This window comes from Adiantum capillus-veneris, chromosome 4 (assembly GCF_014529385.1).
Source record: "Adiantum capillus-veneris isolate H3 chromosome 4, ASM1452938v2, whole genome shotgun sequence".
Classification (NCBI taxonomy): Eukaryota; Viridiplantae; Streptophyta; class Polypodiopsida; order Polypodiales; family Pteridaceae; genus Adiantum; species Adiantum capillus-veneris.
The window spans coordinates 103399105-103422789 of record NC_140934.1 but is presented as its reverse complement, the minus strand read 5'-3'; the positions used below and the strand labels follow the sequence as shown (position 1 = coordinate 103422789).

Genomic DNA, 23685 nt, shown 5'->3' with positions numbered 1-23685 from the left:
GAGAGAGAGAGAGAGAGAGAGAGAGAGAGTTATGGTGTAGGAAAGGACGCCTACTGTCCTTTCCTAGTAACCGATGTAACTGATGGAGACGAGAGCACTAATTTTCTTGCATGTCAAGCTTCAGGGGGGAGAGGAGCCATGCAAGGCAAAGATTTGTCAAAGATATATCTACAAATCATTAGAGTAAAAAGTTTGTCACAACTGTGACACCAATCTTTGCTACACAAAGTACATGCTTGTAGAGATTTTGTGTGCATGAGCCATATCTTCACCTTGCATTCTGCATGTTGGTGTGTCTGCTTCTAGTGAGAGTAGCTTTTTTGCTATGCAGATGCATCAAATTCTCTATGACTCGAGATAGGCGTGACTGCATAGAGTGTCTAGCCCAAGCCCAAGTAGACTGAGCCATGCGTAAAGCAACCTCTTCTGTCCAAGATTCCTCATGTATGTGTACATAGGATGGGGGGCTCTGCGTGTCAGCAAAAAAGTAAACCACAATGTGTCTACATCATGCTACGTTTGGAGGTGTCACAAAAAACTTGGCCAATGGCCACCAAAGAGTCTGTACCAAGTTTGTAACCCCTAGGTCTCCCATGTGATGAGAGAACTCTAGACCTGTGTCTGGAGCCACTCCAACACTGAGTCTATAGTCCACTCAGCCTAGTCCCTGCCGCATAGGGGAAAAGAGAAGCCAATTGTTGAGTCGCTTGGATGCGGATTACTCACCATCCAAGTCTGCCTTGAAGATAGCACGGTTAGTTGTTGCAGTATCATCAGTTCTCTCTCGCTCCCCATGAGGATAGTATCATGAAATGTACAGGAACTAGGTGTGCCCCAGTTTCAGCGTCAGAGGGGCCGGCTTTGTTAGGATCTTCAGCAATGTCTTGTGGGAGGAGAGATTGACCTTCTTATGCTACAAGAGCATCATCTGTGTGAGAGCCACATTAGACGTTGTGGTTAGCTTTTGCGTGGACGATATGAGACTTTTTGTCAGCTGCATTTGGACCTGGAGGCATCCAGAGCAGGGTATGTATGACTATTGCGGATTCTTTGCAGCAGGCCATTGTGGGCAGAGGGATTATTGTGCCAGGCAGGGCTCAGTGAATCACTATGCAGGTTCAAGTTTGTCTTGTGGGCTTCTTGAACATCTATGCGCCCAATGTGGCGTGAGTGCACGTGCAGAGTTTTGGTCTCAGATTGTTGAGTCTTTGCCGCAGGCAGAGCAATGGTGCATAGGGGGTGACTTCAACATGTTGAAGGAACCCTCTGACAGGATTGGTGGCAGCCATACTACTGTGCAGGAGTTGAGTTGGCAACTTGGGAGAGGTTTTGTATGATTGCGGGTTTCAGATGTGTGGTAGGATTCTAGCTTTGTGAGGTCCCCAGACAGCCTGGCCTTCTCTCGTTCGGACCATAGAATGGGAGGCGTGAATCTATCTCGGATAGATCGCTTCTACACTAGTGACCACTTCAGTGACTTGGGTGGGACTATTGGCAGAGGAGGGGGAGCACGATGCACGCATCCTTGAGAGGGTCTTGATGGACTCAGTGCTCAGAGAGCGAGTGGAGGCTCTTTGGACAGAGAGCTTAGACATGCAGGATTCTCCTGCTGACAGAGTGGCCTCAACACTTGCTCAGCTTAGTCGTTTCTTTCTTCAGGAGTCTTCGGCCCACCTGGCTGCAGCGAGAGAGGAGGAGCAGCGTCTCCGACGGGGCATTGCTTCCTTGCAGAGTATGCAGGAGCAACATCTAGACAGTCCTTGGTTGGAGGAGCATTTACAGCAGGCTCGCCAGGAGCTCGTCAACACAGAGGAGAGGCGCTATGATTTTGCTTTTCATCGACAGGCATCTCAGTGGACCCAGGTGGCTGACAGAGTCACAGGCGCTTTCTTTGAGGTAGTGGGACCTCGGCATACGCATGCCAAGGTCAGTTAGTTGAGGAGGCCCGACGGATCATGGCTTCAGAGCCAAAGGACATGCGTGCAGTTGCTATTGACTTTTACCATGAGCTACTGTCTGCAGAGCCCTAGTCAGAGCGTCAGGATGCATGCAGAGAGCAGGTGTGGGCACAGATGCCTTGTCTAGTGACTGAGGAGATGTGTCAGAGGCTTGAGCTGCCTCTACAGCTAGAGGAGCTGCACACGGCTCTTAGTGCACTCCCCCATGGTAGCTGTCCAGGTGAGGATGGCTTGACTCCCAGCTTTTCCTTGGAGTACTGGACTTAATTAGCTCAGATCTCTGTAGAGCTTTTCAATACATCCTGCACATAGGTGAGATGCCTGACAGCATGAGTGAGGGCCTGTTCTACCTCATTCCCAAGGAGGGTGGCTCCTTGGATGAGATTTGACAGCGGTGCCCCATCACCATCCCCAACTCAGCCTGCAAAATTCTTGCCAAGGCTCTGAGTTTGAGGATTCAGCCACTTCTAGAGAGCCTTATACATGGGACTCAGACAGGTTTTGTCAAGGAGCGAAGTATCCTTGACAACATCTTTACTTTTTGGGAGGCTTCTGCCCTCGCGCGGCTCCGTGGTGAGGATTTGGTGATTCTTCTTCTCGATTTTGAGAAGGCCTACGACAGAGTTGACTGGGATTTTTTGCAGGGCACTCCACGCAGGATGGGCTTCTCAGATGCTTGGATCAGAGGGGTGTCAGCTTTGTACAGACGGGCACACAGTCAGGTGCTTTGGTCAGGAGGTAGAGGTGATTGTTTCATGCTCACACATTCGGTCAGACAGGGCTGCCCTCTTGCCCCCTTCCTCTTTTGGTTCTATGCTGATGTGATGAGCAGGTTTTTGGTTTCACAGAAGGTGTTTTTGGTTTCACAGCAAGTTGGTTTACGTGGCTTAGCGCTTCCTATTTGGGGAGATGAGCTACTGGATGCTGAGTTTGCAGATGACTCAGCCTTGTACTTGCATGGCCAGGAGGCCAACCTACACAGGTTTAAGCAGGTTCTTGAGACTTTCTGTTGTGCATCTGGTGCACTGATCAACTGGAAAAAAAGTGTGGCTTTCTCGGTTGGTAGTGCTCCTACGCTCGATTGGATGCCAGGTGAGGGTTTCAGGTCGATTCCCCCAGGGACTGCAATTCGGTACTGGGCTGTCAGATTGGTTTGGACGAGCAGCAGATTGCTCCCCTCCTCCTGTCTATCAGAAGGAAGTTGTTACATTGGAGCTCGAATGACTTTCTTTGGCAGACAGAGTTGTAGTGGCCAACCAGGTGTTGTTGGCTACTATGTGGTACATCACTTCTTGTTGGATCTTCTCGAGTACTTGTATCAACCAGGTAGAGAGGCTGATCAAGGAGGGTTGGGAATCATAGACCCAGCACAACAAAGCAGAGCCCATCTTGGGAAGTTCATCGTCAGAGGACTTCTTCCAGGTGAGGAGCCTTGGAGGGAGTTCTTGCTTCAGCGGCTTAGTGCTAGGGTGCCTCACGCTGGAGGCCCCTGGCGACCATCGACTCGATGGATTTTCACAAAGATGCGCAAAGTTGGCCTGAGCAAGAGACTGGAGGATCGCTTCGCTGTGAGCCTGCTCCGATCTTGGGAGCAGCTGCGGTGAGGCCTGGATCAACGTCAGCCTACTTGCACAGAGGAGCGCCTGAGACAGCCCCTGGTTTGGAACCACATGGTTAGCACTCAGAGAGGCCACTTGGTTGGTAGTCGGCCTCATGTTTCCTGGGGTCCCATGGCAGAGGGTCCAGCACGCTCTCTAGGTGACTGGTTACAGTTTTCAGGCTTGTCAGAGGAGCTTCAGAGCATTCAGCTACAGGGCATGAGACATGTGTCAGGACATCTTAGAGACAGTACCAGCTGAGTGGCTCATACCTCTCAAGTCAGCAGCGCCCAGATGCATGGGAGCCTTCACGCGACTGGAGGTTCTCATCTCAGTTCAGGCTTTGCTCAGAGACTATACCCTCCCTGTTTTTTGAGCTACAGGGTGAGGGACGCTTACACCGAGTTGCAGTAGAGGCCCCGCAGGTGGCAGAGTGCTGTTTTCAGAGGATCTGCGTGGTGGGCATCTGTGGGAGGACTTGTGTGATAGATCCCGACCCAGCAGCTCTTGAGATTGGCCACTGGAGACTGTGGGCTTGGGAGAGCTGTCCATTGGCACGAGTACAGTGGGATCCTGGAGAGTGGCTTTGGAGGGACCCTTTCTCCTCTACAGACCATCCAGGTGTCCCTTTCTTTCAGTACATTGTTCGACTGGAAGTTCACATATTGGCAGCGCAGAGAGAGGCTCGTCCTGCTGCAACACCTCATTGGCAGGAAGAGGGTCTCACAGCTGAGTTCTTGGCATCTTTTTGGGAGAGGTTGTGAAACTAGCCCTTGGTGGGGCGGTAGGCATTGGCTTTCACCCAAAATTCTTTACTTCAGACACACACACAGAGCACTTTGCAAAGTTAACCTGCGACGGGAATTAACACTTAAGCACACACACGGCTCAGAAGCTAGAATGCTCCGAGCAGACGTCGACAACCTGTAGGCCCCAAAATTGGCGCCCCTTTCAGTATTTCTTTATTCTTTAGGAGGGTAAATTACAAACAAGAGTCCTGGGAATCCTTATCTATATCGAGCTAGATACCGCCAGTTTTGGCCAAATTTCAGCAGCATAACAACCCCAAAACTTGCGCGAAACCAATTCCCCTTATGGAACTCTCTTTCACCCTCTGATTCTTGCCCAAAAACAGTAAATTCAGCACGCTGTATTTACTGGTTTTTGCCCTGTTTTCAGCCCCAAACAGTCCCCTAACTGTCCTCTGCCAGTGGGGCACTATTCCCAATGGTTCTAGTGTCCGTATGGCTGAAAAACAGTCAATTTACAGCACATACACAGCGCTGAAAACACACCTGTACAGTGAGGTTATGACCCTCACCGGTGCCTCCTTTGGAGTAGCAGTTAGCTACCCCTGTTCCTCCTCAAGGAGGCTCTTGCCTCAGCACAAAAGCATGAAACCACACAATTGTACATCAGTCAAATGAAGAGCCCTCTTGTGGGGCATCACATAATTGCATGTAGGGGAGTGAAACGAACGAGGAGATAGGATCTCCTGGCTACACAGACCGCCTACAGATACGCGTTGGACGAACCACCCGACCATAGCTCCCCCGTGCTGGGGCCAGCATCGGAGGACGTAGGCGTGCACCTGTAAAACCGAGCGTCCCATACCACCTGGCCTCACCTCCTCGAGGTGACCTCGCGCACTCCTAGCCTCGTGGGCTAACCACTGGCACTCTGCCAGTGGGGTCGATAACTGTAAATGAGGCCTTGGCCTCCCTTTTATAATAATGGCCGGCCACACTAGCCGTGTTCACACTACGTCCGCCCGAACACTGGACGCCCATCCCGACGGCATCTGGGCTAGATCCCCTGTCCTGAGCGGGACATAACATACTTCCCCCCTTAAGAACCATTGATGTCCTCATCAATGAAGTGGGGATACTGAGCCTTCAAAGCTCTAACATGTTCCCAAGTAGCAAACCTTTCAGATTGACCCTTCCACTTAATTAAGTACTCGTCATAAGCCTTTTGGCGAGAATGACGGGTACGATGATCCAAAATTGCTTCTGGTTCTCGAGGAATATACTCAGTTTGCATATCTTGCCATACATTTTCCTCGATAGGCACGACAACATCAGCTTCGCCCAATTTCACTTTAAGGCGGCTGGCATGAAACACTGGATGTACACTAACATCCGAAGGAAGAGCCAGTTTGTAGGCAACTTGGCCAATTTTCTTTGTGATCAAGAACGAACCACAATATCTAGCTGAAAGCTTATAATGCTTTCCTGTTCGCATAGTCTTGGAATCCTTGGGTATCTTCAGATAGACCCATTGTCCCACATCCAGAGTCCTTGGAGATCTCTTTTGATTAGCATAAGTAGTGACTCGATCACGAGCCGTCCTTATACTATCCTTAGCCAATTCGAGCATTTCCTGCATGTCATACAGGAAATCACGAGCTTGGCGTTCCTTGACTTTCTCTAAGCCAATAGCAATCGGAGATTTAGGCTCAAATCCATACACCAGCATGAACGGGCTAAATCCAGTAGCAGAATGCTTGCTACTATTATAGGCAAATTCTAACTGTGGAAGATACCTTTCCCAATCAGATTGCCTGTGAGAGACATAAGCTCTCAACATGTCCTCTAACGTCTGATTCATCCTCTCAGTTTGTCCGTCGGACTCAGGATGGTCAGAAGACGACATACTCAACTTCCTCTGAAGGTGAGCAAATCGCCAAAATCGGCCAGTGAACTTAGTATCTCGATCACTGACAATATCTTCTAGGAGACCATACAGCTTATAAAGCTGATCGATAAATAAAACCGCCAACTCATGGCTTTTTACTGTCAACTTCGTTGGTATAAACTTCGCCATTTTTGTGAGTCTATCGACCACAACCCAAATAGCGTCATTGCCCCGACTAGTATTTGGCAAACCAACGATCAAGTCCATGGAAATACTCTACCACTAGGCATCTGGGATTTCCAATGGATGTAACAGGCCAGCTTTCCTAAGACGCTCTGCCTTATTGACCTGACACTGAGCGCATCTCTTCACATAGCTCTCTATGTAAGAGCGCATTCTTGGCCAATAGAAATATCGTTCGACCAAAGCCAAAGTTCTCTGGATGCCTAGGTGCCCAGCGCTAGGAACATCGTGGCATTCGCACAAAATCTTTTGTCAAATCTCATCGATTTCCGGCACGCAGACTTTACCATTTCTAAACAATAGTCCACCTCTAATGGAATATTGCCACTGTCTCGTCTCTCCAGCACGACTCACTTGGGTCTCCGGACCACCCAAGCCTGTATGCCAGTGCCCTGCTTTGACCTCGTTCCATATCTTGCCAAAATGGCCATCGGAATGACAAAGCCCTCCGAGAGAGAGATAGAAATCCGTCGAGATTTCAGCCATAGACAAGGCATTGACCTCAGGAATCCTGCTGAGCGCATTGGCAACTCGATTGCTGGATCCCTTTCTATAACGGATCTCAAAGTCAAACTCTTGCATAAGCTCAACCCATCTAGCCTTCCGGCCTCTAAGATCACCCTGATCACAGATATAGCGCAAGGAATGATGATCTGTCCATGCAACAAACGTAGAGCCATACAAGTAGTGCCGCCATTTCCTTAGGACGTGGACTACGGCGTAAAGCTTCTTCTTGTACGTTGGATAACGCATCTCAGCGTCAGAAAGCTTCTTACTTTCAAATGCAACAGGACGTCCATCCTGGTATAACGCCGCACCAATAGCATAATCGCTAGCATCCGTTTCAACCACAAACGGATGCTAGGATCCACAATGTGCAATATTGGCGCAGTAGTCACCAAGTGCTTTAATGTCCGAAAGCTCTCGTCGACACGCTCATTCCAGACAACAGGGGGATTACCTTTACGATGAGGACCCGAGGTCTTCGGCCCTTTCATCCCTCCTTTTAAAAGTTGCGTAAGCGGAGCAGCAACTTTAGAGTAATCCTTGATGAACTTGCGAAAGAATCCGGTAAAGCCTAGAAAGGACTTTACTTGGCGCACATTCTTCAGAATGGGCCAATTTCGCACTTCATCATATTTTTCAGGGTCGACGCGAATTCCATCGCGAGTAATGATGTGACCCAAGTACAGAAGCTCTTTCTTAAAGAATTCACACTTAGAAGCCTTAGCATAAAGCTTCTCAGTTCTCAGTACTTCGAGAATAGTGCGTATATGCACTAGGTGCTCAGACAAACTTCGGCTGTAGATCAAGATATCATCGAGAAATACAACAATGAAGTTGCCTAAAAATGGTCTTAGCAGATCATTCATCATCTGCTGAAACGTAGTTGGAGCATTGGTCAAACCAAAAGGCAAGACCAAAAGCTCGTAGTGACCATAACGTGTATGGAAGCCTGTTTTAGGAATATCTTCCAGTTTGATCCGTATCTGATGATAGCCTGATCGCAGGTCTATCTTCGTAAAATACAACGCTCCATGGAGCCGATCTATTAGATCGTCCATGCGTGGGAGCGGATACTTGTTCTTGACAGTGAGCTTATTCAACCCCTTGTAATCCACACAGAAGCGCATAGTATCCTTCTTTCGAGAAAGTAGCACTGGCGCTCCCCACGGGGATTTGCTAGGCCGAACAAAACCCCTGTCGAGATAATCTTTCAGCTGTCGCTGAATCTCGTCCTCCTCGGTTTTACTAAACCGATAGGGTTGCTTTGAGAAGGGCTGACTACCAGTCACCAACTCAATGCCATGATCTACTCCTCTCGAAGGCGGCAAGCTAGGAGGTAGATCATCAGGAAAAACATCCTTGAAATCAGTCATGATTTCTCGAATAAGATTGGATTCATCGGAATCCCCAAGTTCAATCGAAGAACATGAAACATTTTTACGAAATTCAGTGACAGAAGTACCAAGCACTAATGAATCAAACCAAGCAGATGGTACACATTGATAAAAGTCAACATCAGAAAACTTTATTTCTTTATACATTTCCAAAGCAGTAACAACTGATATTGCAAAACCATTATTTACAGACTTCTGATTACAAAGCGACACAGATACATGAGGCATGTTCTGCTTAACAAAAACAAGAGAGTGATGTACATAGTCTATATACAATGAGTCTTGTTTATCATAAAACCATGGAATTCCTAAAATAACTCTGCTCTGTCCAGGCGCATGATGTGGAAGTCCAGGTTCTCTTGTAATCAGCCAGCTCGAGCGACAAGTCTGGAACCATCCGATTCCATATATCCGTATCCACGCCACGAGCCATCTTCCCGCGATACTCATGGTCACTGTCCTGCGTCCGCAGGTTCAGTTTCTGCACCAATTTTGCATCCACAAAATTGTGTGAGCTTCCATTATCAAGGAGTACGGTCATGTCGTGACCATTGATCTTCCCGGGGAAACGGAGAAGATCCTGCTTACCAAACACTTTGGTGCTAAAAGTACAATTAGTGCATGAACTATGCGCTAAATGATGGATTTCAACTTGAACAACATCAGAGTTACCTAAGATCTCGTGAATCTGAACCGAAGGACAACCTTACGGTTCCGGTGTCTTTTTCTTCTTAGGGCAATCCTTGATTTGGTGACCCGTCTGGCCACATCCGAAGCAAGCCCCTTTCTTCACTGCATCAACGACTGGCTTTCTTCTTTTCCTGAGAAGATCTTGGCGGTGATTTGGACTTATGCTGGAATCGGGGTCACTTCCTCGAAGCACCCTCACCGGATTGATGGTCTCCAGTTCTTTTCTTCTTATAATTCGCTTCATTTATCAAATGGAACGTCCTGGCCTTCGCCACTACATCCTCGACGTCAGTCGGGGCTTTGTCCTTGATTAAGACCCAACCGTAATCTTCATGTAACCCCAGCAAGTACATGTGCACGGCGTGTGTGGAATCCACCTTGCAGAAGGTGAACACCTCTTTGAAAGCTGTAGTATATTTATCAAAAGACAGAGTTTTCATCGAAAGACTTTGCAGTTTGGCATACGCTTTCAAAGGGTCTCTGTAAGTGAGTTTTAATACAGTACAGGTTTCACATTGACCTTTAAAAAAAAAAAAAAAGTGTCCCCACTTAAGAAATGGCCTGGCCTTTTAATAAGTGAATTAAATCACTTGGAAGTTGGTAGGGTTAAAAAAAAACGCCCAGCGTTGGAAGAAAGAAATCGAACGCGCTGTCACAGCAGGCTGCCGCGTGGAGAAAAAAAAAAGCATCACATGCGTGTGCCTGGAAGGGGGCACCCTTGCGCACACCCGTGCCACACACATGCCCATGTTCCAGGTCAGTGCCCACGCTGGCAAAGAAAACGAGCACTGAGGGTGGCATGGCTCCTGTGCAAGGTTCTCTAACATGCTACAGCCCACCAGTAAAGCGCTCATAGATAGAGGTAATTTTCTCTCTCTCTCTCTCTCTCTCTCTCTCTCTCTCTCTCTCTATGCTTCGCACAGAGAGGAGGTTACAAAGAAGGTTTTTTATTAAAAAAGAACATATTGTATGCTGAATTTACTCCAAAATCAGAAAATTAATAAATAACATACTAATTTCCATCGAAAACCAGTAAATTCATCGGAAATCTTTCAATTTCCAGCATCCCCATTAGTTAATTTGCTGATTTTTTGTAAAAAATCAGCAGTCGAACTTTATTGTTTACCTACAAACATGCTTTCGAGAAGAAAAGTAAGTAGTTTCAGCAATTTAATCACTAAAAAAAATTACGCGAACTCGAGGTTCCCCGACTCGAACCGACCCTTAGGTGTGCACACGGTCTCTCATGCAGCCAAGCCGGCTCTGATACCATGAAATGATCGAGGAGATAGGATCTCCCGGCTACACAGACCGCCTACAGATCGCGTCGGACAAACCACCCGACCATAGCCACCATCCAGCAGCTCCCCCATGCTAAGGCCAGCATCCGAGGACGTAGGCGTGCACCTGTAAGACCGAGCGTCCCATACCACCCGGCCTCACCTCCTCGAGGTGACCTCGCGCACTCCTAGCCTTGCGGGCTAACCACTGGCACTCTGCCAGTGGGGTCGATAACTGTAAATGAGGCCTTGGCCTCCCTTTTATAATAATGGCCGGCCACACTGGCCGTGTTCACACTACGTCCGCTCGGACACTGGACGCCCATCCCGACGGCATCTGGGCTAGATCCCCTCTCCTATGAGTGGGACATAACAGGGAGAGAGAGAGAGAGTGTCTAGAGTGTAGGGCATCACACTCCTAGCACCACACTGTACATGGGAGGGAAAGAAAGCACTCCATAGCTCTTAACCTGTGACCAGTTCTCAATGAAGCATCCCCCCAGCATAAATCGAGCGCCCCTTCTTCTGCCCTTGACCTGTAATGCATCTGTGAACAAATAGATGCAAAAGGGGAAGATTTCCATGGCTGCCAAAACCTGCGTATCGCTGAAAACGCAGCAAAACAGCCCTATAAACACGCATCTGATGCCTTCCAATGCTAAAAGTGAGCTCCTTGGTCCTAGATAAAGTCATGGGAAGCTCAAAAATCGAGAGAAATGGCTGAAAATCAAAGTTATCAACCTCCAAAACTGCTCCAAAAAGTCAGTTACGAGTTCTGTTCTCCCACACTTGGTCAATTGACCAAAAAGTGCCACTTAGCACTCATACATGCAATTTCCCCGCATTGGGTTTCCTGCTTAAAAATCTCTCAACTAGTGAATCAGTTGACTTTGCAGTAGAGTAATAAAATGTTCCCCTTGTCATACCCGAGGTAATGACGCGAATAGATTTCGTGGCCCAAAATAGCAGTCCCCTAATTTTTAGGAGATGCTTCCGTTGGGCTTCCACTGGTCTTCTGACCATCTATCCTCATTGGGACCGCATCCAAAAGTGCAATGTGGCCCAATTGTCGGATACTTTCTGTTGGTGATCCCACCTTGACTTTATGCCTTATTGAGTTCACTTCCTAGTATCCACCAACTTGCTAAGTGCGAGGGGGGTGTAGTGCGGATAATGTGTCGTGCTCTCTACAGTGGGTGGTCCTCAGTACAATGTGCGTGACAATCTCCCTCAAACAAACTGAACAGAAAGAAACAATAGACGTCAACAGAGCTCGCAAAGACAAAGACACAATAGCAGACCAGAACATATGACTCGACTATCTCAAAGACTGATACAGACTCTGGTGTGGTAGCACACTCAGCTCCAGCCCAGGACTCACAGGTACAATGGGGGTGTCGAGGCTCAGATGTGCCGGGATGGTGAAGATGTGCTCTATGTAAAGACCCACTTTAGACGACTACGTACAAGATAATCTGACCAAACACTACTACTCATATATATCACCATAAAGAGCCACCAACGGCTCATAAATGTCAGCCATGTGGTGACCTAGCCACGAGGTCCACTAGACCACCGTCGATAGGTACACTGCCACGTGTCACTCCCGAGACCAGAGGGTCCGTTCAGTGTGAACCAGACAAGTGTAACCAACTGTCTGTCCTGTGAAATGACACTGTAGCCCTGCTACAGGTTGCGCACCACAAGACCGCTCACCGTCTCGGTGAGAGGAATACTGAAAAAACTGTGAAGGAAAACCACTAGGTACTACATCCGTAGATTTTTCTTGAAGTAGGTGTTAGGCCCATGACCATACATACCTCAAAAGTGGAGTTAAAAACACTACACTGCTTGCAATCGCCTTAAGCCTCTAACTAGGCAGGAACCCAGTATGTATGATTGCATAGCCTAAGAATTCCAATTGGCAAAATATGAGGCTCTACAGCAAAGAGATAAGCTCAGTTTGATTCCAACGCATCTTTATCTTCCCTAACCATAGTGATAGGAAAATGACCTGGTTGCAGATTAACCTTGCCACACTTTTTGCAACAACACTCTTCTCGAAAAGAGCTATGACCATAAGCCCGAGTAACACTGCAAATAGGGTTAAGCTCCATCATGATGGCAGAACGAAAAAGCCCTCACAGCAGCAACATGATGGCAGCCAAGTGAAATCTTGAGAGCCAGTTGATCATGCGGGGGGGGGGGGAGGGGGGGGGGGGGGGAGGGGGGAAACTTGAGGGGTGGGGGGTAAAAACTAGCTGAGCCTGAGAGGGGTGGGGAGGGCTAGATAGGGGTAAGTGGAAGGAGGGGGTGGGTAGGGGCGAGGGGGGGCTAGGTAGGGGCGAGAGGGGGTGGGTAGGAGGATAGTGGCGAAAGGCGATGGAATAGGGGACAAGGGGAGGCAAGGGCGAGGGCGAGGGGGAAGGGTAGGGTTAGGGCTAGGGGCGAGGGACTAGGGAGTCGGGACTAGGGGTGAGGGACTAGGGACTATGGGCTAGGGGCTAGGGGCGAGGGGTGAGGGGCGAGGGGCTAGGGACTAGGGGCATGGGGCGAGGGGCGAGGGAATAGGGGACAAGGGGAGGCAAGGGCAAGGGCGAGGGGGAAGGGTAGGGTTAGGGCTAGGGGCGAGGGACTAGGGACTATGGGCTAGGGGCGAGGGGCTAGGGGGTAGGGGCTAGGGACGAGGGGCTAGGGGCTAGGGACTAGGGACTAGGGGCATGGGGCGAGGGAATAGGGGACAAGGGGAGGCAAGGGCGAGGGCGAGGGGGAAGGGTAGGGTTAGGGCTAGGGGCGAGGGAAAGCGGATGGGCGAGGGGCGAGGGGCTAGGGAAAGCAAGGGTTAGGGCTAGGGGCGAGGGGATAGGGGCGAGAGGGGGAGGGTAGGGGCGAGAGGGCGAGAGGGGGTGGGTAGGGGCGAGGGGAAGGTGAGGGGTTGGGCAAGGGAGGGTAGGGTCGAGAGGAAGCGAGGGGGTGGGTAGGGGCGAGGGGGAGTGAGGGGGTGGGTAGGGGCGAGAGGGTGAGGGGGAAGGACTAGGGCGAGGGCGAGGGCGAGGGGAAAAAATGTAGGACTAATTGAAAATTGATAGGCTACACAGCGCGGCAGTTGATGGAGAGCAAGAGGATGTACCATGAGCAAGACAACTATCAAGAGGAGGGAATTCTTCAAGCAGGCCAAGCCCGACACCACTGATGTTTGAAAAGGGGTGAACTCTTGTAGCGGTAATTTCTTCCCACTTCTATGAATCTTCATAGGTGTACCCAATTCAAAGGTGTGCACCAAGGAAACATTGGAAGAGGGTGTACCTTCCGGCAAAGAGTGAATAGAGACTCCATAACAAGGCATAGATTTGGTAGCATCCAACCACTCTAACAAATCCTCATCAGACCCTTCAGGTGTAGTAAGCTGTTCTTGTTCAGGGTTGGTTTCCATTGACAAAGAACTATGATGCACGACGGGATCCATGCCTCCTTCTAGGCGAATTGGTTGCATTGGGGAGCCAGGAGTACGTATCCACATGGCATCGTTTCCCCAATCATGAAGTGCTTTAGTGTGTCGCAGCCATGGTCTTCCGATGAGCAAGGGAAATCCGAACTCCACCTGTGGAGGACGAATCACAACAAAATCCAAACTAAAAGTGAAATCTTGTACCTGTAGAGGCACTTTTTCCACTATGCCCACAGGGTATACTGTCCTCTGGTCGGCCAATGTTACTGTGAAGGGGGCAGGTTGAGTAGGCTGCAGGCCTAAAGCCATCATACTGAACTCAGGCATCATATTGATGCAAGATCCACCATCCACAATTACTCCTGAAGATTGCTGCCCCAAGACGGACACTGTCAGGCGAGGGCTTCTATAATCAGTGAGGGGAGCAGCGGGATTGGATATCATACAGGACTCTGATGGTCGCATTGGGAGGTGCCCGCCACTAGGACTTGCTCCGGGGTAAAGTGATTGAATAACAGCAAGGGTGTCACTTCTAAAACTCGCATCTAGTCGCAGCATGTCATAGAGGGACACTTGTTGGAAGGTGTTCTTCAAGACTGTCTCTGCTGTAAGCTTTTCCTGTTCTACCATTGGTTTCTCGGGTACCTTGATCTTTTGTAGATCAGAAACTGCTTCCAAGAAAGCTTCGTCAATATCGGAGAGCAAGGATTTGGATTCTTTCATGGCACTGGGGGATGACTTGTTAACAGCTGCAGGCAGGGTATCCATTGGTGTGAGACTGTGTGCGGGAGTTGAACTTGTTGGAATGCTAAGACCGAGAGCGGCTCTCTGGGCCCGGGTGAGGACGCCCGATGGCTCCTCTACCAACTGCGGCGGCTTATTTTTAGGGGTAACCACGTCGGTAGAAGGGGGCGGCTGAGAAACAGTGTTAACTGCTATCAAATTGAGCTTGGGAAAGGCAAACTCAATCTGTCTTTGACTTGGGTTCGAAGCCGTGGATGCCCGAATTTTAGGGCAATCCTTACTGTAGTGATCCTTCATATCAGGGCAATGATGGCAGGGAGGGGACCCTTTAGGCAGAGGGCATTTGCTTTGGTAATGACCATATTCTCCGCTTCTGTAGCACAAAATGGGCCGATTCAATGGACGAGTCGAAGGACGAGGTGGTCCTTGCTCCATGGAGTTAGAGGTGGAGGCATAGAAGCTTTGAGGTGATGAGGGAGCATGGGTATGATAAAAGCTCTGAGAGGGAAAAGTGCCCTGCATACCTTGCATAGGAGGGGCTGTCAGCAAAGGTGGCATATGGTGTGGATGGTCACAGGGAGAAACCATGTTGGATGCAAATGCTGGCCCTTGCTGAAGAGAAGGACCAAGACTTTGCTGTATTTGTCGTAGTCCCTTGAGGTAGTAACAATCCTTGTCCTCATGTCTAGATTTTTCACAGAAGTGGCAGTAAACGCGAAGGGGGCATTCCTGTGGCGGGTGCCCTGTAGAGCGGCATGAGCTACACCAAACCGTAGCCTTAGTCTCTTGCTGACACTTGAGCTCTTCTAGCTCACGCTTAATCTGTTCCAATGCCTCATGATGTGGAGGCTTCTCTTGTCTAAGAGAGAAGGACCTCTCCTCTTGAAGAGCTCGCTGTAACTTTAGGGCTTCCAGTTCCCTGCGTAAAGAAGTTAAAGGATCGGAAGGATTTTCCAAAAACACAGAGGGGGTCTCTATGTGAGGGGGGTTGGTGAACAGCTTCCTAGCCCCCTCTATCCTCGTAGCAGCTGCGATGAACTCCTCTAGAGTGGCGTCGGGTCGGAGACTCTCTCGTAGTTTTTGCTGAGAAGTTTTGGGAAGCGCCTTCTCCACCCACTTCTTAACCATGAATTCACCGGGTTGCTGAGGAAGCTTGGCAACCAGAGACTTGGTCTTAGTCATAAGCTCTGCAAAAGTCTCCTCTGGCTGGAGCACCATGTTGGCTAACTCATCCAACATCTTCTCCTGATAGTCACCAGGCCTGAAAGCTGCACAGAACTGTTGCCTTAAGGCTGCCCAGGTTGCAAAATGGTTCTCTGCAAACTGGCTGTACCATTTGTCTGCTAAGCCATCCAAGGTGGATGGAAAGAGTACCAAATAAGCATCTTCCCTGTTAAGACCACGACCCCTACAGAGAGATACAAACCTCCTTGCATGGTCGCTAGCATCTTCTGAAGAGAGTCCTTTGAATGTAGGGAATTTGATGTTTACCTTAGCCAAAACGCTAGCCAACAGCTCCATGGCGCCTTGCTGAGCCTGTTGCCCAGTAGCCTACTGTAGCAGAATAGGAGAGAGCTTTACTGGAGAAGGTGATCTGGAAGATATGGAACCAGATGAAGGAATGGGTGATGTATGTGGAGGTATAGGTGATGAGGTTGATGGACTTCTACTAGGTACCAAAGGTCGTCTTCTGTTATAGTACTTCAGAGGGCTCAGAAGTGCGCTTTCACGCTCGACTGACCGCCTTTTATGTGTCATGCAGTGACCACCAATCCAACCAACCTTTGGGCAAGAAGACCTTGAACTGGCTGAAGACTGGTCTAGACTCTACTAGACCAGGCGTGACTAGACCAGGCTGGACCAGGGACGAGGAGGACTAGACGAGGGTCCAGGAGGTCTAGACCAGGGACGAGGACAGGTTGGACCAGGGCGAGAGAACAGTTAGACCAGGCGAAGTGCAAGGCAAGGTCGGCGAAGCTAGGCAAGGTAGGCGCGAAGCTAGATAGACCCAACTAGCTTCAAGATTTGCACCTCATGGAGTGAGATTTCAGTTAAGGTCCCACCGTGATCGCCAAAATGAGAGCACCTGTAGCATGGATAATGTGTCGTGCTCTCTACAGTGGGTGGTCCTCAGTGCAATGTGCGTGACAATCTCACTCAAACAGACTGAATCTCCCTCAAACAGACTGAACAGAAAGGAACAATAGACGTCAACAGAGCTCGCAAAGACAAAGACACAACAATAGACTAGAACATATGACTCGACTATCTCAAAGACTGATACAGACTCTGGCGTGGCAGCACACTCAGCTCCAGCCCAGGACTCACAGGTACAATGGGGGTGTCGAGGCTTAGATGTGCCGGGATGGTGAAGACGTGCTCTGTGTAAAGACCCACTTTAGACGACTACGTACAAGATAATCTGACCAAACGCTACTACTCATATATATCACCATAAAGAGCCACCAACGGCTCATAAATGTCAGCCATGTGGTGACCTGGCCACGAGGTCCACTAGACCACCGTCGGTAGGTACCCTGCCACGTGTCACTCCCGAGACCAGAGGGTCCGTCCAGTGTGAACCAGACCAAGTGTAACCAACTGTCCAACTGTCTGTCCTGTGAAATGACACTGTAGCCCTGCTACAGGGGGACCTACATGATCTTGCTCTGAGTCTAGACATCCTCTTACTATACGAAGTCCAGTGCCGACCACTATCCATCTGCGGGTGAAACTACCGTTCACATTAGCCATACAATGTTAGACCATTTACAACTTCAAAAAGAGCGTCTCAAAAATTAAACAAAAATCATTGGAAAGAAACCAACAACTAAGGTTAGCAGTTGCCACGTCCTCGTGACAGGTTGTGGGACTTCAGACAGCCGAGACGCGTCACTTTGTTCCAGTGGCTGGTTGCACACAGAGCTACAGCAGTTGGGAGCTGGCTTGTACATAGTGGTCTCTCGGTCGCATGTCAGCTTGTGACCATCTTGTGGAGAGTCAACGTCACTGTCTTTGGGATTGTCCTTTGGCACAACAGGTGTGGCTTCGTGTCCTTCGACTGATGCCAGCTCTTTCCACAGGTCGGCAATACACTTGGGGGACAGTTGCTTGGTCCATCTCACGGACCCAGCACTTCAGTTTGAGCTATCTTCCACCAGTAGGATGATAGTGATGCAGGGCGGTCGACCTACACTCCAACCTGCTACTACAGAGCTTACTCCACAGGAGTGTTGGGAGCTCATCGGTGGCCTGACACTCTGGTTCATCAGGCAGGCCCGCTGCTTCCGCATCTTCGAGGCTCGCCCTGTACCACCTGCAGAGACTATTCGGGATCTTTAGCTAGAGCTGATCCCTACTCTCAGAGGACAGTTTGAGAGACTCCAAGGCAGTTCCGACCGGGGCGGGAGCGCAGAGAGTCTTTCCTTCAACTCTGGCATCCTGGGCCTTTTTTCACCATGGTCCAAGGTGTGCTCCGATAGCACCACCGTCCACCTGTGTGACTTTTCCCTCCTCCCATCTCTTGATTTAGCCTCATTATACATATGCTGTTTTTTCATTAAGAGAGTCTCCCCATCATGATTGTTGTAGTCCTCTCTTGTAGAGGTGGTTGTAGCCCTATGGGCAGTTTCATTAACTAATAGAAGGACCTTTTTCTCGGGAAAAAAAAAAGACCACAATATACATCTCCAATTCTAAAAAAAGAGGGAAGGAAGTGAACCATAACATGGCATCTTTTCAGCATTTGATTGCTCATATAGTTACCTACATTACGTATATATATCTATAAGACTTAAGGTACCATGACTCTCAACCCACTTTTCCTTTAGGTTTATACAAAATCTTCCACATGTACATGCCTTTCCTTGGGCTCGAAAAATTGCCAAGTGACTTTCCATCTTCTCGTCTTTTAAATTAGTGTCTTGTATGCATGCAAGTCACTTTAGCTATCTTTGTCCTTAGTTGCATCTAGCTTTACCAATCACTTTCGAGGATCTTAAAACTCTTTATCAAACCACCTCTTGTATGATCGACCTTTGTTGACAACATTGGCACCCATTATGGCAAAGCATTCCTCCAAACAAGAACAAATAACTTTCTTAAAAGCTTTCCATTTAGTTTCCAATGGTGCATCATATTTGAGCTTTGTTATCCATAACTTTTGCTCAACCATTTCAATCTACATAAGTGCTCGTTTGAAATCTATACAAAGAGACAACTTTTCTTCACTGTGGGTGAAATTTTCATTCTTAGTTCTCTCTGTACATATAAGGTCAATACATAAGGTCCCATGGTCTGATTCTGAGCTCCATTGGCCAAGTGTAAAACTCTTTATGCGATACATGATTGCTTCAGAGAGTAGCATATAGTTAATCACACTATATGAGAGAGAGAGAAATGAAATGAAAATGAAATGATATATTAACGTCTACAAGAGGCCAAAATGACCTATGAGACCAACTGATTACAATGATGAGTCTAGTACCAAGTCTGGGTACAAACAAGAAAACTACAAACAAAGAAATGATAGGAGTGCTACCGACTCCTATGGGTGGCTGGTAGGCTGAGCAATGGTATCATGCCATAAAGGTACAAAGTGGGGATAAGTGTCACCATGATACAATATAGCAGTAGCATGAAGTCTATCCCGATCGACATTCTGGGTGTCGTGCTAGAATCCTGTGGATCCTTTGCCGCAATCTCCGCCGGTGCTGCGTGGCCCCCCTCCTCAGTCGCGGTCGTCTCGATCTCCCTAACTCTATAGCTCGATCAATGAGAGTACCGCTGATGTGTGTATGGGTGGGAACCGAGCTCTCTGGTGGTGGTGTCCCCTCTGACTCTGTGGTACTCAGACTAAAGAAATCTGAGATGCGTCTCTGGGACTGTCTCTGTCTTTGCCCATTCAATAGAGCGTCTCTATGTCTCTGAATCTCAAGTAGGAATAATCCGAGACATCTTTGATCCTGATATCTCATGACTCTGTCTAACGAGTCAAAACCATCTCTGAATAGACAATGAAAGCGTCCCCGTATCTCATAGTAGACTGTGCAGCGACATATGTAGTGAAACTTTGTCTCTGGCTCTGCATGGCATAACTTACATATCCTACTGTCTGCTGGTATGCCTCTGAATCTACCTGTCTCAATCCCAAGCTGGTGTGAAGATGTGCGAATCTGGCCAATAGCACATCGTAACCTATGAGATAGATGTGTGTCCATGTAACTGGGCCGTGTGACAAATCCGTCTGTTGTGAGTTGAAGAAGATGTTCTCTATAGAAAACCCTCTTCGTACCCAACTCCCGTGATGGTTCTATCCATGTCCTCTTGCTATCAAGCTGGATAAGATCCTGCCGAATGAGTCTAGTAGTCTCCATCCGTGTAAGAGCCAAGGATGGTGCATCAAGAGAATACTGGAAAGGGGGCAGCCTGTCCATGCTGAAACCATGCCTCTGAAACCATGAGCTCATCTGTGCATACCAACATGATGTATCTCCCTGTAATGCCAGCTGTCTGGATGACTCGAGAGCAAGCCTGGCATACCTGTCCCTGGTGGTGTCCCATAAGCTGTGTACAAATGATACTGATCTGGTGAGTGCCTCAACCTCCATAGGTGGGGCAGCCAGCTCCGCTCGTATGATGTCATGTGGGACTGAGGCCTTGGCTCTAATCAGCCTAGAAATCATAGATATCAGGGTAAAGAAGGTGCTCGTAGCCGGACATGGCTGTGGTGGGTCTGGTAATGGTGGTTGTCCAGGTACAGTGTATAAAGATGTTGCATACTGCCCCCATATCTCTGTAGAAGTAATCACTGGTGGGGGAGACTTTTCATGGAATAGACGCCAAGCCTCTCCTGAATCTCTACTAAGGAAGAGCTGATATAAATCTTGCTCCATCTGGACCAAGAAAGCTCGCTTCTTCCGTCGCACTAGTCGTCGTGTAGCAATGCGAGACTGTCTATAGGTGATCACTCCCAATGTAAGGTCCCGCTGTATCTGAGCTCTCCTCTGTCGACACTCCTCATCATACCAGTTGTTCTGAGGCATGTGCCCAGAACGACGTCTCTGCCCAGGCTGAGTGTGTGGATATGCCTTTGTCGCTGCCCCATGTAATGTCACTGTCAGCATAGATGTGATCTCCTCCACTGTGTATACTGGCTCTGATGTGCATAAAAGCCTACGTATCTCCTCTACATATACTGAGTCAGTCTCTGGTGTAAAAGTATAGCGTGTATGTCCACCACCCCGTGAGGCCTGAGATGTATTGTACTCAAAGGAGACTGATAATGTTAAAAGTGCATGATCTACTGCTATCCCAACTGGCCTGGGCCCCACTGTGAAATCCTGAATGTGAGAGATAAAGCTCGGATGTGTCAGAACATAGTCTACAGTGCTGGACCCATGTCTATGTGGAAAACAAGTAAAACCTGTAGACAATGGGAAAGTCGTTAAGCCATTCAGTATGGCTAAACTACTCCTCTGGCTCTAGCTCTCTAAGCATCTCCTGTGATGTGTCATAGAAGACTGTCTGTGAGCTGCCTGTACGGGCATTGAAATCCCCCAAGAGTATGATGTCTCCATCTCTGGAGAACTCCCAGATATCATCATCAAGTACAGAGTAAGGAGACTGTCCTCTGGGTGAAGCATATACTGAAGTGCTGGGAGGAAAATAGCATATGGCGATGTACAAGAAACGTCCAGTCTCTGCCCTCAGCCTCACCCACAAGTATCTGGCCTGATCATCTCTCCGAACTATGTGCAATAGTGGTTGGAGCTCCTCTCTGAAAAGAACTGCTACACCTCCTGATCCTCTAGTCCCATGCGCAGTTCTGGTGCATGTCCTACAAGCTGTCTCCCATCTGTATCCTGATATGTGCGGCATCAACTGTCCTGGAGCCTGATGAGTCTCTGAGTAGAAAACAATGTCTCTGTCTCTGAAGCTATCCTCAAAGGCCCCCACATCAAGTCTATACGAACCATTACAGTTCCAAACTGCCATCCTGAGAGTGGTCCCATAGGTCTCGCACCGTCATGTAGAGCGGTGCTCTGTAATCACTACTCGTCCATTTCTGTAGAAAGCTAACTTCCCCTTCTCCCTTGCTGCTATAATCTCTGGCATGACCTCTCTCATATGTGCAAGCTGTGAGAGCGTAAGATCATCTCCTAAAAAGATACCTGTTTTCTTGAGGGTTGGCCTCTTCTTTAAAAAGTCTTTCTTTTCTTCCATGGAGGGAAAGTGCAAAATGAGAGCCCGTCCTTTTGAACTCTCCCCATTACCTTCACTCTTCTTGCCCACTCTCCAAGCTTGTGTGTGCGAGGGCTTCTCCACCCCCATCATGGACATGAGGCTCTTCACCTCTTGGTCCACCTTATCTGAATCTTTTAGGCCGGTCACTCTCACGTGTAGAGCGCGTACCCTTCTTCGTTGTTCCTCTTCTAGTGTTTTGTTGATGATGTCGGGTGTAGTCGGAATTTCCTTGCCCTTTCCCTTCTTGACAACTTCAATCCATTTTTCAGCCTCGTCCATTTTCTTTTGCGTTTTGGAGAGAACCTCCACCCATGAGGTCTTCATTTCTCCTTCCTCCTTTATTTCTTTGACTTGTGCTCGTATACTATTCAGCTCGTCAATCATTGATGGCTGAATTTCCCCATCTTCAAGGCGTCTTCCCTCTTTGGTTTCGTCTAGTTCCTCCCGAAGGGCTGAGATGCTACTTTTTAAAGCTTGAATTTCATCCCGGAACTCCTTGCGTTCTAGTTCCCTCGCCTGTTCCTCCCTCTTTTTCCATTCGAGAATTAAATTCTTCTCTTTCTTCCACTCATCCATGTGGGCTTTGCATTCTTTCAACTCCTTTTCAATGGCTGTCATCCTCTTGCTTGTGACCATGTAGTGCGTCGCCATTTGTCTTGCCTTATTTGTTTCACTTTCTGAGAGAGAGGAGAGAGCAACCTATACGCACCGCATTATGCATACATATGTTTCCCCATTCAGCCTACATGGCATATGTTTGCTTTCTGTATGTGTCAATTTGCAATTTCTGTGAGCTCTGCAGTTTCCAAATTCCTTGCAAATAAATCCCTGCAGGTCTGAAAATACAAGATTTTGAGAATGCGAAAACTCGGAAAATCCGGAAAGGCCGAGATTGAAAGTTCCTGTGGGAATTCCTCCTGTGTTTTGAACTTTTGCAATTTGCTGTATGTACCTGCGGGCAGCAAATGTAGAAAACTGGTGAAAGAACAGGTCGCTGCAGCAAAATGAAGGTTCGCGTGCTGAGGCACCTGCTGTTGCTGTTGCACCTGCTCGCCCTTCTGCTGTTGCACCCTACACGCCCCCCTGCTGCTGTGCCTGCGTGCTCTCCTACAGTTGTACCTGCTGCCGCTACACTCCCCCCTGCTGCTGCGCCTGTGCGTTCTCTTGCAGTTGCACCTGCGCGAGTCTGTCAGCTGGGAGAGAGAGCCCCTTGCAATTGCACCTGCTGCTGCACGCCCCCCTACTGCTGTGCCTGTGCGTTCTCTTGCAATTGCACCTGGACTGTTTTCCTGGCAGTCTGCAATCCACGTCGCCAGGCTATTTTCCTGGCAGTCTGCAATCCACTGCAACTACTTTTGGATAAGATGCTTAAAGCTTGTCTGTGTGAGTCTGCGTGAGAGAGAGAGAGATGGCTGCGTGATGGGGAGCGAGGAGGGGCTGCGTGAGAGAGAGAGAGAGAGAGAGAGAGAGAGAGAGAGAGAGAGAGAGAGAGAGAGAGAGAGAGAGAGAGAGAGAGAGAGAGAGAGAGATTTTACTAACCCTTTCGAAAGGCCAAAGTCGGTCTCTGAGATAAATTAATGTACATGTGTGGTATATCCTTTGTCATTTCAAAAAATAAAAAGTTGAGAGAGAGAGAGAGAGAGAGAGAGAGAGAGAGAGAGAGAGAGAGAGAGAGAGAGAGAGAGAGAGAGAACCTGCAATGCTGACAATGGATAGCAATAATCCAATGTGAAGACGTTTTTACCCACCTGCACAAACAAATGCTATTGAAAAAGCATCTTCCATATCCGCTTGCAAAGTTAAACATGTAGCAGGAAAAGTGTGTCGTGCTCTCTACATTGGGTGCTCCTCAATGCAATATGCGTGAAAACCTCACTCAAGCAAAACATAGCACAGCAATGAAACGAACAACTCATAGACACAACAATAGACTAAGAACAC

The 23685-nt window shown here is 48.6% G+C and overlaps 1 protein-coding gene across 8 annotated transcripts in view; it reads right to left on the bottom strand.

Annotated features, from left to right (window-relative positions):
- Positions 1-23685, bottom strand: part of LOC147459719 (uncharacterized) — a 196741-nt gene that overhangs the window by 27235 nt on the left and 145821 nt on the right. For 3 of the 8 annotated variants that reach the window (XM_086510945.1, XM_086510939.1, XM_086510944.1), the window contains 2 exons: positions 23439-23492; positions 23284-23341 (listed from right to left, as the gene is read on the bottom strand). The exons of 1 other annotated variant lie outside the window; for it this stretch is intronic. In XM_086510945.1, coding sequence (XP_086367071.1) covers positions 23284-23341; positions 23439-23492 — 112 coding nt within the window. Of the gene's footprint in view, positions 1-23283; positions 23342-23438; positions 23493-23685 lie in introns of those variants that run through there. 4 more of the 8 variants (XM_086510941.1, XM_086510940.1, XM_086510942.1 and 1 more) reach the window with 2 other exon arrangements.